This window comes from Anomalospiza imberbis, chromosome Z (genome assembly GCF_031753505.1).
Source record: "Anomalospiza imberbis isolate Cuckoo-Finch-1a 21T00152 chromosome Z, ASM3175350v1, whole genome shotgun sequence".
NCBI classification, from domain to species: Eukaryota; Metazoa; Chordata; class Aves; order Passeriformes; family Viduidae; genus Anomalospiza; species Anomalospiza imberbis.
The window spans coordinates 66,036,642-66,052,864 of record NC_089721.1 but is presented as its reverse complement, the minus strand read 5'-3'; the positions used below and the strand labels follow the sequence as shown (position 1 = coordinate 66,052,864).

Sequence of the window (16,223 nt, the reverse complement as noted above, 5' to 3'; positions counted from 1 at the left end):
GGCTGGAATAGACTCCTGGGTCCACTACACTCGAGTTAAGAAAGCAGGACCATGGGTTGTGCAAGCTGTAGGACCAACGAAATTGCGGATAAGACGTATTTAATTGTTCCAAATGGCCTCGGTAACTGTGCTCATGCCTCTCTTGTGGTCACTAATACTCTTGTGGATATTGATGTCACCAGTAAAAGTTACCATTGCTCTGGGATGTGGAATGCAAAAGGGTCAGCCAACCACTCTTCATTCAAGGATGAAGAGAGAGGTACAACCACAGACACAGGTAATAAAAGTCTCTAGGGCAATTCAGACTGAAAATGTGATGATTGGGTTGGTCAAAGATTTTGCCACAATGCAAAATACCAGTAGAATAACAGCCTGTCTGCGATGCCAAAGGCAGCAGGAGATCCAATAAGCTGGGGAATTATAACATCAGCATTACCTGATATAAAGGGGAACAAAACAGTCAAATGTAAACAAGTACCAGAGTCGAGGCAAGTAGTCAAAGAGAGCTGGAAAATCACAGCATATGAACGGATGAGGCATATGAGGAAGCAAGACTGTATTGCCAATCAAGGAAAGTTAGGACAAATCACAGAGTGGTGGGTAGAAGATAAAAATCTTGCAAAGTGAGAATGCTATTTGCCACACTGGAAGAAAGAGAGAATGTCACTGAAACCACGGTGATATGGAAGTGTGAAAAGAAAGACTGGAAAGGATTGGAACCCTGGGACAGTGCATGGTCTGTGAGTATACTTCAAAAATTTCAATATATGGCCGGCACTCCTTGGTGCATTAAATGGGAAGGCCCTGAGAATGACCCAACAGTGATGAATACTGATACTAGTAGTAGAAAGCAAGCAAATAAGGTAGATTGGTGGGCATGCAATAGAATTTATAATTGCACCTCTGATGATTTAGAAATAAAGCAATGGTCACCATTGGCAGTAGCCTTACGAATTGGTTGTGCGTGTAGGAAAATTAAACACAAACAAGGCAGAATAGATTCCAGGGTTGTAGTGAGATGTAGTAAAAGTACAATCCAGAGTCCAGGGCAATTTGTATGGACAACAAGTGATGGCACATGGACAACACATTTGTCTGTAGATGGGAAAGTGAAAGAAATTACTCCGGGTATTCCCACCTTATGTCCAATCTGGAAGAGGTCCCCATTTAATGGAAGCCATGAGCTCCTAGAGATAAGAACAAAACGAGATGCCCCAGACAATAAGGATCAAGATGACACTTGGCAAGAACCCTCTAGCGGAGTCAAAATTGGGTGGGCCATAGAGTCCTTGTTTGGTCCAGTAGCAAATTACCGGAATAGAGAGATGCTGTACAGACTCACAGGCCAGGTAAACAGGCTAGCTAGAGTTACACAGGAAGGCTTCAAAGAATTAAATCTTCAATTACAAGCCACCACAAAAATGACTTTACAAAATCGATTAGCCTTAGATATGATACTTCTGAAAGAACATGGAGTGTGCGGACTCCTAAAAGGGCGGGTTGATCACTGTTGCATCCACATCCCAAATGTTACGGCTGATGTAGAACATGATATTAGTCAGTTGAAACAAGTAGAGCATGAGGGACAAGAAGAAGGGAAAGAACTAACTACAAGCTGGTTAGACAAAATCTTCAAAGGATTAGGATGGAATGTGAGCTCATGGATTAAGTCTATCATTGAGAATTTAATTATGATACTAATCATAGTTTTAGTAGTTTCGTTGATTTACAGCATCCTGAAGAGAGAAATACAGAAGAAGACATCTTGGAACCGGAAGATAATAAAGGCACTGACACGAGACAAAGATCCACGCCCATCACCTTCTGGTCCCCCGGTTCGTGACAACACCCATAATGGTGGCTACGACAACCATGGACTCGATGAAGATCAAGTATAAAGTCAGAAAATGAATAGACTGTCGGAAGCTGAATGGACTGAATCTAGTGAAAGCATTTTACACATATTATAGTGAAAAATTATTTCAAATGGGGGAAATGATAGAGTAAGGGTTAAATTTAGTATCTTAGAATTGAAATCATAGGAATGATTTCTACACTGTATTGGGGGGGAGGGTTGGTGGTGGCTAGAGCAGGCAGGTAGAAGGAACAGGCCTGGACCTGCAGGACAGCCAGGCCTTGGGAGTGAATGATAGCCCTGTTACAGTGATTGTCCTAACCAAATCAAGCATGGTCTTCAGCAAATCAAGCATGGTCTTCAGTAGATCAAGCGAAACTGTACCTGTGTGGGAATGGGAACTAGAATAGAACAATATAAGTTTAATAATTAATGTGCGGGGGGGGGGGGGGAAGTAGAAGGAGTTATAAGCTACCGATTCGGGTGTATCGTTGAAGCCCAGATCTGGGGTCTCACCCCCGGGCATCTGCGCGCTTCAATAAAACACCTTCATATACAATCAATTCTGATTGTGTGTGGATCCTGACGCTAACACATCCAGCCCAAGATGTTGTCCCATAGTAGTCAAAAGCTGATGCTTGGAAACAGGAGAAAGAACAAATACTCTTTAACATCTTCTCCACATGTCCTTTCCAGATCCATTTCCTTACTGCTTAGAAGTTTTCAAAGACAGGCTATAAATGTTTGTTTCTTATGGAATTTTGAGTTCTTTCATCCAGTCATTTTTGGACCTACATAAGCTTTATGACAAGCAGAGACGAGGGAGTGTGGAGGTAGGGGGCAACACACTACAACTCACTTGAGCATAGTGTAAAAATCCACTTTTTTGTACTTGTTTTCAATCTTTTGCCTCCCAGCATCACTTGACTGTTGTAATTCCCTGGCTGAAAGAAGCAAGCAGCTCTTTCTTGTTAATCACCTCCACTTCAGTAGCAAGTTTATCTACCACCTCTACCCCACAGCTGTTTCTCTAACAAGCAAGCAAATGCAAAAGGATTACTACTAAGGAAATGTAGTAAAGCATAAAAGGCTACTATTAAGGAAACATGCATATCTCAAAATTAAACAGGTTGTTTTATGGATTAGATATTTGGAATGAGTCAGAGGATGTTCAGGGGAGCAGATCCTCAGGTGGGACACAGTGCAAGTCCCCCATAAGGTCTTCTTTTTCTAAGCCTTACTCTGGCATTAGTAAATCTGTTCACCCAATAATGACAATATGCTACTGTCTCTCTTCGAGGAAAAAAGAAGTTCTGACAGGTTCTTGCTATTGTTACTTTCTGTTTCTCCACAAGGAAAAAGAACCTCTTTCCATACTAAAGAAATGACTAAGTGCACTTGGCAAATTTGAACACAGCTACACGAACGTTTTGAACAATTTACTAAGAAAAGAAAAAATGCCAATATCACAGCAACCCCGATTCCTCTTACCAACCTTGCTCTAAGTTGGTGTAACTTGATTCTGGAGAGAAGGTTACGAGGCTACGACATCTGGGTACACTGCCTACCAGCCGGGCTGCAGGCAGGTGTGTGCCCCGGTTCCGGACACCCGCACCCTGTTACTGAGACGCAAAATCCCCCCGTAATTAACTTTTAAGACAAACAGCACCTTCTTACCGGAGCTCTCCCGCAGCACCGGTACTGACCCTCCTCCTCCTTCTCCGGCCGCCTCCAGCGCCGCGCCAGGCCCGGCCCTCTCTCCCCCGCGCAGCTCCGCCCCGCTGCGCTCCCGCGGAGTAACACAGTGCTGCCCTTTCCACCTTCTCCCAAACTCCGCCGCCACGACCGTTCACCCAAATTTGTGCCGACAGCGAAGCCGCCGGGAGGAGGGCGGGAGCTGCTGCCTCCGCAGCGCGCCGCTCCGCGAAGTTTGGGCTTAGCTTCGCGGGCCGGGACGTGCCCGCCGGCCGCGCACTCACCCGCGTGGGTCGCGGCCGTCCCGGGCCGGCGCGCTGCTCGGCTCGAAGGGCGCTCCTGTGCGCACGGGGCGTGTGATGTGTGTGCGGCACAGCATTTTCCTCCATGACGTGGAGGAAAAAAGAAGGGCAGCCACCCGCCCCGAAACCTGTCGGGCAGGAGGAGGAGAACGAGTGGGAAGTGACGGTGAGGTCTCCGCCAGCACCTGGGAGCGGGAGGAACCCGCCGCCTCCACGCAGCCCCTCCGGCAAACGCGGCACCGACCCTTCACCACGGCTGCCCTTCGGGGGCGGAGCGGCCGAGGAGCTTCCCAAACACTACAGCCAGCTCGACCGGGCGGTAAGACGGGGCTGGGGCTGAGCTGGGGACGAGCCCGCAGCACCGGCTCCTTGTCCTCTTCTCGGCTGCCCCGGGAGCGCTCGGCCGTGAAAGAGGGATGGGCTGCTGCGCTCCCGGGGCGGGTGGGCACGAGGCACGGCGATAGCTGCAGCTCTGAACTAACAAGCTGCACCCTGGCATTAAGCCTCTGCTTTATAGCAGGTTGGTTGGGAACGTTTTATTATTTTTATTTAGCAGTGAAATAACCTGCCGCTGCACTGGAATACTGCAACTCCCCAACCACTTCCAGGCTAAGGCCAGTGTTTTAAGGTCAGGCCGAGCCGTTGGCTCTGCTCGCAGAGAGCCTCGGGCCCTGGTGCACCGGCTGGGTGAGAAATGTGGAAGACGCCACAGCACCGGAGAGCATCTGTCCGCTGCTGTAGCGCTGATCCTGCAGCTGGGCACCGCTGTGACATCTTGGCTTAAGGCTGGTAATTGCATAAGCCACTGTGACCAAGTTATATGTAACTGGGTGTTTGAGCTCTCACCACAGAAATGCAAAAGGCCACAGATGCTGGAAAACTCACTTGTGGGTTACTCCAACACCAGTATTCATGTAAGTGGTAAAACCTCCTGCCACAGACAAAGCCAAATCTTTGTTTTAATAAAAACAGTCAAACATCCCAACAAAAAACCTCACATCCATAACTCTGAAAAACATAGAGATACCAAAATCACATAAAAAGTTACTTCAATCCTGTTCCAAATTCCCATTTGTTAGAAATGTTTTACTCCCTTCCTGTGTCATGTTTTTATTGATATGGCCAGTAACTTAGCATTTCAAATGTCAGATCACCTATATCATTTCCTACCCAACTAGTTAACTAACTACTGGTGTTAAGAATAAAGGGGCCAAGTCTCATATAGGCAGTTGTTCATTCTATTGATTTAAAGAGTGTTTTCCTCCAGATTAGTATTAAGGTTTGAAGACCAGGAAAAAGGTCTTTGTGTCATCACAACAAAACACTTGCCAACTGCAGCTGTTTCAAGAATTTATCCAAACTCCTAGGGCAACATTATACATCCCTCTCCCTCCTCCTTAGCTGCATTTCCACCATCAAAAACCCAAGCAGTATTGCCTTAAGAGTATTGTAAATACCCTTCCCAAGCTGTCTTTCATTTCCATTATTCTCTTCCCTGACCTGCTCTGCTTTGCCTGGCAAGAAGGTGCAATGTTTTGTGTTGATCCTCTGCTTAGAATGACTTTAGCTCTCTCTGCACCTGCCTTTACTTTTTCCTCTTCTCCATGTGTTTCCCTTGCTTACAGAGCTTCATGACCTCTGACCTGTGTTACTCGAAAGGTCGCACTGGTTCCTGCTGGCCTTAAAATCTAGGGATCTTGTGTTGTATTGTCTCCCAGCTGCTTATCTTCCTCCTCACTCATTCTTTTGTTTTGAATCTTGCATTCTTCCTTACTGGTATTAATCTCCCCACTGATTTTTTTTTTAAATCCACGTCAGCAATAAATAAATAAATAAATCTGTGGAAATATTAATCTGAATTTGTGGCTTTTTGCATCACATTTTTCTCCTTTTATTCCCCATGTGAATATTAACAGCAGTCAGAATGCCAGGAGTTTTGTCTTACTATTTGCATTTTATATCCTTTTTTACTTTAGCCTGCACCACATGAAGTAAGTGCTAATTCACAGCCTAGGAGTGGATAAGAGCTCTACTAAATAAAAGAACTGAATTGTGAAAGCAGCAGAAAGGGCTGGGAGGGTGACCTGCCATTTGTGAGTAGAAGCTTTGTTACTCTTCTGCAGTTAGCATCACTAACAGCTGCCCATCTTTGACCAGTTGTTCTGGTTTGAAAAGCAAAACCAGTGAGAGACTTCAAGTCAGAAATACAATTTATTAGGAAAAGAAAAAAAAACCAAAACTATATGCATGCAATAATACAAAAGGAAAGAAAACAACGGCTGACAGAGTCAGAATACAACCTGACACTTGGGTGGTGGTGGGAGTCCAGACTTGAATGGCCTCAGTCTTCCTAAAGTGGCAGATATGGTTCTGTCAGATCTTGTAGAAGGGTGTAATCTTCCTCTGATGGTGCAGTGGAGAAACCCCAGCTGTTCCCAGTGGGAAGCTGCCTTGGGTCTCAGGGACCCAGATTATATTCAGTCAGGAAATGCTTGTCTCCTCCCTCTGGGCGAAGCATCCCACAATGGGATGATGTAATTTCAACAGTCATGCGGTGACACTGAATGGGCCATTAACAACAGATATCTTCCCAGGGGGAAAGATAAGAAGATAAGAGATAAGGAGGAGGTAGAAAAGGTAAGAAGAAACTGCTCACAGATGGGAAATTAATAACATCTTGCATTTCAACCTGGGACACCAGTGACAACCACTTATATTTTTATGCAAAAGTACACTTAAAATCATAAATTTAAACGGAGAAAACTGAGAAATCTAAACTTAAATGGTTTAAGGTTTCTCTCTCTTAATGGATCTTTACATTAAGATCAAAGGATTCCAGCAGGGAGACTAGAGAATATTAACAGTTTTAAGATTTGGCGACCAGAATCCTACATTTGTTAAGTCATATTAAGCCATATGTTGTCAAGCTAATGCCTTTCTCAAAATGCTTCTATACAACTGAAAAACTGAAAAAAGCCTCAGTGGCTTTTTTCTTTTCTTTCTACGTATGCTTACATACAACATCTGTAAGAGACAGTGGTCTTCAGGTAGCACTTTGCATTTTAACCTCTTTGCTCAGATAGCTCATTCAATTTTCTGACACTATATCTTAGGATTGCCTTAGGTCATGTAATCACATTAATATAATAGACCAAATAGTACTGTCAAATTCCCCCAGGTTTTGTACATTAATTTTATTAGACATCTTGCAACAAAGAAAAGATTTCAAACAAACATGTAATTCAGAGGTCATTTTAACAGTCAAATACCTTTTACTTTTCTGTGAAAGCACAGTATTTGAGTGAGCGCTTCCTTTGAAACAATATGCCTTCAGGTTTGTTTTGCTCCTGCAGTTGTGAGAACACTCCATTTTCTTTCTTTGTGAAACTGACTTTACAAAATATCTGTCACTCAGCAGCTTTTACCTTTTCTGACTTCCAGGCCATTGGTATTTCTTTATTCTTGCAGCCCATCAGGCTATGATTGCTCATGCATCCTAGGGCATAGTACTGGCTGTCTGCACATCAGACCCCTCTCACTTCCCTAAACCAACTTCTGTTTAAGACACTAATCAGATCTTTGCAGAAAAGTTCTTCACACTCCAAATAGCTTGCTGACATTATGTATTAACAGGAGATACTTCCCATACTATTCACTGGCGTTAGGAGTAGCAGGTACTATTATTCTATCTCTTCTTACAATCCAAATAATGAAAGAGCAAAAATATCACTTGAATGCAGGTAACTCTCTTAACAGTCAAATCTGTTACAAATATGCTACTAAAGCAGATTCAAACATTGTAAAATTGACACAAATAGAAATCGCCCAGAGGTAGGGATGAATGCCTAAGAGGCTGTTACATGAAAAAATTTGTGTTCCACAAACAGCCTAATTGCATTTCCTATCAGATGCCAGCACATTTTCTGCCTATCAGAGAGATTTGGCTGGAACATGAATGGAATTTTCCGGAGCACTTCCAATAGCTGAGATTCCTCTTTTAACCTCGCTAAGCACCTACCGCCCTTCTCGAATGTATATGTATATGTATATGTACATACACATATATATATGCCACATAAAGCAAAGCTGATGATGATTTTCAAGGCTGCTCATCTTGATTTTTTGCATAACCTAACAGTTTATGTTACTACACAAACATGCATTGCCATTTTTGATAGCACATGCTCAGCCACAGCAGTTCCAGGTTTAGGTGTAAGTGACTGTGAATGTTGATGCCTCTCTGTTTCTGTCCTGCCCCATCAAGATAGGCAGTTACTTTAACCTTAAATTAAAACTTAAAAGTTTGTACCAAGTAATCAACCTGGAATATAATTCACAATGAGCATCAGTGTGTAAGTCCTATCTACTTCCCCATTTCTTAATCTTGCAGCACAAGAGAAAATATTGATGGTTATCTTTGACTGCTACTAAGTACTTCCCTGTTCCTCACTTACCCAAACAAACTTTCCATTATCCCAAGTGCTGGACAAATGATTTATCAAAATGACAGCAGCAAAGTACTTAGTTCTAAAAGCTGAAATGTTTACTTTTAAGTGATGGCAAAAAAAAACGTATTAGCACTCAAGAAGTCTTTAGAATCCAAAATCTTTGCATTCTTTGTAGAAACTCCAGTGCTTTTCCATTGCAGAGCATGGTAGAAACTCCTCTTTATGTGCCATTACTATCTCATGGAATTGAAGAAAATGTGTCAGACTTTCCACTGAGTTGGAACTGGACAGAACTGGAACTGAGTTGAACTGGACAGAAGAGCCTGTTGAAAATTAATGCAAATGATTACAGAGTGTAAATGAGATTAATGGAAAGCAATCACTGGCACTATTACCTAAAAAGGTGTTTGTAGTTTGTCAGAACCTTGCAAACCTCAGTGATCCCTAAGAATCTGTAATGTGCCCTAGGAATCTTGTGGGGCAAGACTTGCAACATCTTACCAGTATGTCTCATTCAGACCCAGTCTTCAATGAGACAAGGGCCACACTACACATCCTGGTACCCAGCCTAAGAAGCTAGCCATCCCAGACATTTCCAATTATATAATGGGAAAATGCAGTTGTTCTTCGGTACTGCTTGAATTTCATGTATTATGTCTACAAAGAGGCATGTTCAATGTACTTTCCCAAAATAAGGAATCTCACTCACAGAGAAAGCCCATCCTTTATAAACAACTTTATAAAAATGAAAGTGTAGACCTGTACAGAAGAAATTGCAGGATTGAACTATAGGTATTTTTAATATTTGAATATCTGCTGGACTGAATTAACTATTGCAATGCATAAATTTAAAGCACTTTTGTCAGTACAGGAGAAGCTGAACTTTTGTCACTGTTAAAAATCAATAAAAAAGTAACATGGTAAAGATCCACCAGTAAGAAATACTGGAAGATGTTGATCCATAACAGCATAGATTCCAAAAGGCACTTGGAACTTCAGATTTCATTTACTTGTTTTCATACATCTTTCATCCCCACTTTCTCCCTTCGGTATCCTTGCACAAAGTAACACAGCTACTGAGCTTCCACAACCAGCCCAACAAAGAAAACTGCCAGTGAGGGCAGAATTGTCATGCATAGCAGATGGTGTCAAAAGAGGGAACTCTCATGAAACTGGAGATGCTTTCTGTTTAAAAAAAAACAACAAAAACCAACAACAAAACCAAAACAACAAAATATTGTGTCCAAACATTCAAGTGTCCTCAAGAAGCAAATCAGGATACATATTTCAGGATTATTAGATCAGTCAAGATAAATCCTTGTCAAAATGCAGAGAAAACATGTCTGAAGTGACATCAGTTGGCTATTTAGGTTGTACTTATTACTGGGCTATCATATGCCATCCCAAGAGTCTTTCTTTGTTACCACCACTTTTAATTTCTATCACCTACACCGATTCTAAGAAGCAAAATATACTCATTGAATGGACAACTTGAATGGTGCCAGTGCTAAAACAAACAGTGCTATGATGCAGATGCTAGACCCTTTAATTCCATGTCTCTGTGATGATTTCCCTGCCACTTCCTGAGTTCCAGGAGCATACCACCCAAAGCCAGCAAAGTAGCAGATTGCTACTAGAAGAGAGAGGTTGGTGTTCAGAGGTGCAAATAGAGTCTTGTGTGTCTCCCAAGCTTGTTGCATGTTCACCACACATAACACAGTACATAATGGAACAAAATGTATGATCTGATGTCTGGAATATATTTAAGTATCACTGACTGCAACAAAGACAGGCAGGCTGCACACAAGACCCACATGGAAAGTTACATCACAACACTCCTCATACTTACGAAGCAGCAGTCAGTCACACCAGAAGAAGGCAACTTATACACTCATTTAGAAGTGATGTTTTAAAGGGTACAAGGTATGCTTGGATAAAAAAAATCACAAAATAGTTTTAAAGACAACATCAGGTAAAAATTATCTTAAAGTATGCCTGGGATTTTTTTAAAAGAAAATAAACTGGCAGAAACTGAGATGAAACATTTTCATTAATGCTGAGTATACAATGGCATGATAGGTATGACTTCAACCTGCTCTAGTTTGTTGAAAAAATGCTTTTTTTTGTTCTGAAATGTCCACATTTTGTATGCAAGTAGAAGTAAAATTCCTAGCAAAGGCCAGAACTAATTTAACATCCTATATTGATAGATCATAATTGGAGGAGAGATGAAATTTTCTTCCTTTGGAAAGGAATGTAATGATTTAACTTACTGACTAAAAATTCTCAACTCAAATGTGAAGTATAAGGGAGTCAATTAAACATCACTATTCCACCATAAGTACTTTACCTAAGTGAATAATTAACATATCTAATTTCTATATTCTCCACTTCTCAGTAATTTTAGATAACAGTCAACATCTAGCAAAACCACAGTAATTTATACATCCTAAAGACGCCTTTCTCAGTTCTGACAGCAGTGTTTGATTAAAAAGTTTCTATATCCACAGACCGTAATTTTCCCCAGTAGGTATGAATCAGTATTTTGGTCCCTGTGTTTTTTCCTTTGACAACAATGATTTCTTTTCCTTTGTATTTTTCTTTCTCAAATCTTTCTCCCCTTTCTCTCTCCCTTTGCTACTATACTTAATCTTCTGATACACACTTTGATGCTTTCTTCCTGTACTTTCCTGACTGTTAACTCTAATCCCCTTAAAAAAGACTGTCAGTTTGGAGGCTGTAAGCCAAGAAGGATTCCTATACTGTCATCCAAAACTCAGTGCCTCAGGTACAGAAGCAAACTTAGTAAGTTCAGACACACAAGCAGGGCCTTTCTCTGCTTTTCCAAGCTTGCTGTCCTATTCTGTCAGTCTTCTGTCATCTTCATGAACAGTAAGATAAGGTATCAATATCAGAATGAGGGTTTTTTTCCCACAAATACGGGGAAAACACATCTTGTCTCTTGATAGCTTTTCCATCCTGCTTATCAACATTCCTTCTGTCTTTCAAGGCGTCTATTTTAGTTTTATACTTTTGAAACCACTCTAAATATTTTCAACTTGTATTTCCATTTTGTTGCATCTCTACCAGTCCTTGTCTGCTGTGGCTGCTAAGAATCTGAAAATTGTACTTAAGGAGAATTTCCATTAATGGTGCAACTACATGAATGTCAGAATGTAATCTCCAGCTGCATAAACGTTAGTCAGTGAAGAGAAGATTGTCACTTCAGTGCAGAGTCACCATTTTCTGATCACTAAAATAGCTCCTGAAGATCAGGCCGTAAAAATCCCACCAGTATCTACTTTATTTTTCCCAAGCAAGGAGTACAGGGACTATCCAAAAACTGGGTTATGTATTTTACAATTGTCTTACTGATGTATATTATCTGTTAAAGAATTTAAATGCTCTTGTAGTTTAGGCAACATATTTGAGTAAATTTACAAGCATTAGTAAATCCAGTTTAAATGCTTCTATAAAATAGGTAATGATGATTATCAGATCTGAGGGAAAGATGAACTGATTTGCAGTATCTGGCAAAGCCATAGGAGATTTTATTCTTCTGATTCAAAAGGATCTGGTTCAGCACAGCTAGCCTAGATACAGGCTATAAATGTGTAAGCAAAGAGAAGATCTAAGAACAACACATTTAAAGGTGACAGCATTTGATCTAAACTGCCATAGTGGAATATTAATAGAACAAAAATCTGTCTTAAGTGCTTTCAAGTTTCTTGGGCCTTATCCACACTGCCCTCAAGAACTTAGAAAAGATCAGTCACAACCCAGGGGTTCCAACAGGCATTGTCTATTCAGACCAAGTAAGGCCTCAGAAATGACAGCCAGTACTTCATATAAACAACATTTCTGGGCCTTCTGAATCTTTAAAAAAAGGCTGCTACTGGGTTGAGGCACAATAATTCTGCCCATTCTAGTGATAATTTTGAAAATAACTTTTTTTTTCTTTCAGATTAAGTGTTCCTATTACCTACTACACTGAACCTGGATACTAGAACCAGGATTAACACCTGAAATTTAATAACTAAGCTGAGAAGTTCATCAGGGCAGTTCAACATGGTACTGGTTCATTATATTCTACAATTATTAAGGAAGAAGAAGAAATCCCAGTTAGAGGAATATGAGCTTTTGACCAGTTTAGCCTGAAACTAAAGATTTCCTGTGCCTTATTTTCCTTTAACCTGGACACATGGCCTGGTACATATAGCTCTTTTTCTTTCCTAAGATTAGAGTATATCAATGGTTTCTATTACAGACACATTAAGAACTTATTTTACTTATTATTTTCCTGAGGCTTGAGTGAAAGCAAGTAACTGCCTTTTGTGTTCTTCAGGTTTTTAAAAATTTGTATTCATGATTTATCAAATGGAAAGAAAATCTGGTTGAGACCTGGTATTTTGGAAAAAGATATGTGTGCGGATAGATTGCCATTGTAAGACCAGAACTTTATCTGACAAAACATAGTGTTTTCCCAGTAATTTAATAGCTTTTTCCCTCTAAATGCATTCACTTTTTTCAGGTCTCCCCACAGTTATTGATTCACTTTACATGATATAAATGTCAATTCTTTTTTTATCTTGTAAATGCTGGAGTCCACAGACTCTGTCCTTACAAACCAATCAGTAAGGAGACTTCTTCTTCTAATGAACAGATCAATCATATCAGTCAGACACCTAAAGTTAAGGTGGTGTGCACCCAGGACAAGATACATGCTAGCAGAAATTTTGACTAACTGCATTATGATCCTTTGTGTTCATCTCCATCCCAATGCTGAAAATACCTTTTCCCCAAGAATTAATCTATCAAGTGACCTAAATCATGCACACTGCATTTTTTGCATTGGTAATTATGGACCTTTGAAAAAGAAAAATCAAGGTTTATTTATACCATCACAATAATAAATAAATAATTTCAGTTTGGAAGCTTCTTAATGGACTATAATGACCAGATAATTCATAGAACAGCTATAACAGTGCCAGAAGGACATAAAGCACCTCCTGATAGTACCTTAGCCTATGGTTTCTTTCTTCACATATCAGGCATGACTCATCATGCATGATCTATAGGTTCAGTCCATCATCTGCCTATAACTGAAATCTGTATAGCAGTAATGTGGAAATTAATTTATACTTTCACAATTCATAATTTTATTCCATTCCATCTAGATGAAATTGTACATTTGAGAAAGAAACATTTCTTTCTCCACTCAATAAAGGAAGTTCCTCAGAAGTTCAAGGTCTCTTTATGTATCCAGTGACATTGGTAAAAGCAATGTCCTAAAGCAGGAAAAAATATTAGGTGTTTAGAATCATTCTTCTTTCGAACTACTCTGTAACAGTGGTCTTTCTTGTTGCACTGTGTCTGCATAGTAAAAGGACTTGCAGGTATGATTAGAGACCAAGTATTCATGCCTTTTATTCTAAAGCATCAGTTTCAAGGCTTACACTGAATTCTTAAATTTATGTTTCATATTGTTGAAAGTATTATTCCCACAAATGCACCCAAACATGTTATGCTTTTTCAAGACACACAGTTAATAGTTCATCTGTTTCTAACTGTCTGAAAAATGTACAATAGAAATATTGCTTTACAGCTTTTTTAGAGCATTACCTATATAAGTGATACGAATATATTATTTTCCATTAACCTTCTGCCTACATCATGATTTTATATAGTACCTGTTTTTTCTCCTACATATCCTGGGGTGTATGGCTGTTACACAGTAACAAATACTTATTATGTGACATATTCTGAATTATTATTTTTCTGGTACCTTGGATTGGTGCATCAAGATATTGTTACTTCATTTAACAACGTGGCACAGTTAAGTCCGCCAATGTACTGTAGAAATCCACCAATGTTTCAATAGTCCCTCAGAGAAACAAATGACAATTTAATTCTTAGTAGCTCTTTTTTGCTATAGATGTAAAATGATTTTATCCCCAAAAGGTGAGAGAAGTATAATTGACATACAAGCCAATAGTAACTGAGAACTGTGCACATCCTCCCATAACAGAATCTATCTTCAAGACTGAATTTATAAATAAATAAAATAAAATAAGTACTTCTAAAATAAAACAGAATGGCTGGTTCAATTTTTATTATTAAAAAAATATTTTCTATCAAAAATATTTTTACACAGCTGTCCAGATGTCCTTTCAGTTTCTCAATTAAGTCCATCACTGTATTTAAATATCAATATTAATGATTTTGAGCTCAACATCAACAAAAGCATATACTAGTATCTGTTCTTAAAAGTCTCAAAGATTGCTTTGAAAATAATGGTAGGAGACTATTTCTTGGCTTACTAGGAGGGTGTAGGTTCCCAACATACATTTCTTTCTTTTAAACCTCTTATGGTATTGTTGTAGACTTAATTATATAATGATTCACTTGTATACTGACTTGAAAGGAAAATGGGTCTTTAAAATAATTTCTAACTGTTTTAGAAAACCTGAAATTAATGTGCCAAGATGGTGCATAAAAAGTTCCAGCTCCAAACTTGGGTAATGAAAACCCAGCAGACTGAAATGTAGGTTGGAACAAACAGAAGACAAGTTATAAATCTAGTTTCATTTTCAGGTCAGAACAGCCCTTTGAAAAACTAACAGCTCCTGTTTTTCATGCACTGGCAAAATCTGCAGCGGCTGTTTTTTGAGTTTTATTTACAACCTCAGAACAACTTCTAGAGCCTTCCCCTACACTATTATAACATGGGGATTGAAAGACTGAATTGTTTTGTTTAAAAGCTTTGTTGTAACTTTGTTAAAAGTGATGCCTGAAAAAAACACCAACCAGATAAAAAAGTGATAAAATTTGAACACTTCCCAAGATAAAATCATCAGGTAATCTCCTAAAAATTTTCACCTCATATTACCAATGTGATGTCAAAATACTCTCTTGTCTGTCTAAAGCAAAGCAGCAGGCAGAAGCCAGTGCCTCTTGAAGACTGATGTGTCTCACATTGCCTTGCATTTATTGCTTTCATAAGAAAGACAAGAAAAGACTTATTCCACAAAGATAATCTACAACAGTTCTGTTTATCTCGGTCTTCTCTCAGTCTCCACAGGACCACCAAAGCAGATGAAAATGCTATAGTGCACCTGATTGAGAAGATGGATTTGTTATTAAAGGATTCTTTTACCACTTGTATCACAAAGTAAAAAGGTCAGAAAGCCAATGTTCAATGCACTCAACTAGGAGTCAGTTTTAAGTACTTTTAGCTGGACTTCTTAAGGGAACATAGTTTCTGTATCAAAAAGAGGCAAAAGTTTTAACAAGTAAGTTTCCAACTAGATATTGGGGAAAAATTCATCCTGAGCATGGTTAAGTATAGGAATACCCACCCCTGAAAATATGCAGAATTTGCTTCGACAAGGCATCGAGAAACCAGTTTAATTTGGAAATTGGTCCTACTTTGAACAGAAGGTTGGACTGAAGACCTCCAAAGATCCCATTGAACCTATGTTAGCCTATGATTCTGTGCAATCACAGTATCATCTGGTTTCTTCTGAAATAATTTTCCAATTTCAGAAAAATCTGGTTTACAGATAACAAATACAGACATTAGAATTGGTTTCCATGTCACGCAGTCCCTGATAGTTGTTTCTTCTGCCACCCCCCTCTGCCTACCCATAATTTTTGGCTCTCTGAAAAGTGATTTTTGTTTGGCTCTTGCTGGCCACATAGCTTAAGTCTGAATCAATCATGTGACATTTTACCTTCTACCCTGCTGACAGTCAAATAACAGCAGGTAGAGGATTCTGAAAGCAAGAGGAAGGAAGGCTAAGCCTCAGCCAAGGTATGCAGTTACTGGAAATACTGCTTCGTAAATTCTGCAGACAGAACTGTGCACTTCTTTGTAAAGCATGTAAGCACATAAAGCAAATGCCTGGAACTTTACAGTACTGA

General features: G+C 39.8%; 1 protein-coding gene across 1 annotated transcript in view; it reads right to left on the bottom strand.

Annotated features, from left to right (window-relative positions):
• Positions 1-7,026: 7,026 nt before the first annotated feature.
• The window catches only part of ANKRD31 (ankyrin repeat domain 31), a 64,003-nt gene continuing 54,806 nt past the window's right edge, over positions 7,027-16,223 (bottom strand). The window contains 1 exon segment of the mRNA XM_068177173.1: positions 7,027-8,623. Within this exon segment, the coding sequence (XP_068033274.1) occupies positions 8,445-8,623 (179 nt within the window). The 3' untranslated portion in view covers positions 7,027-8,444.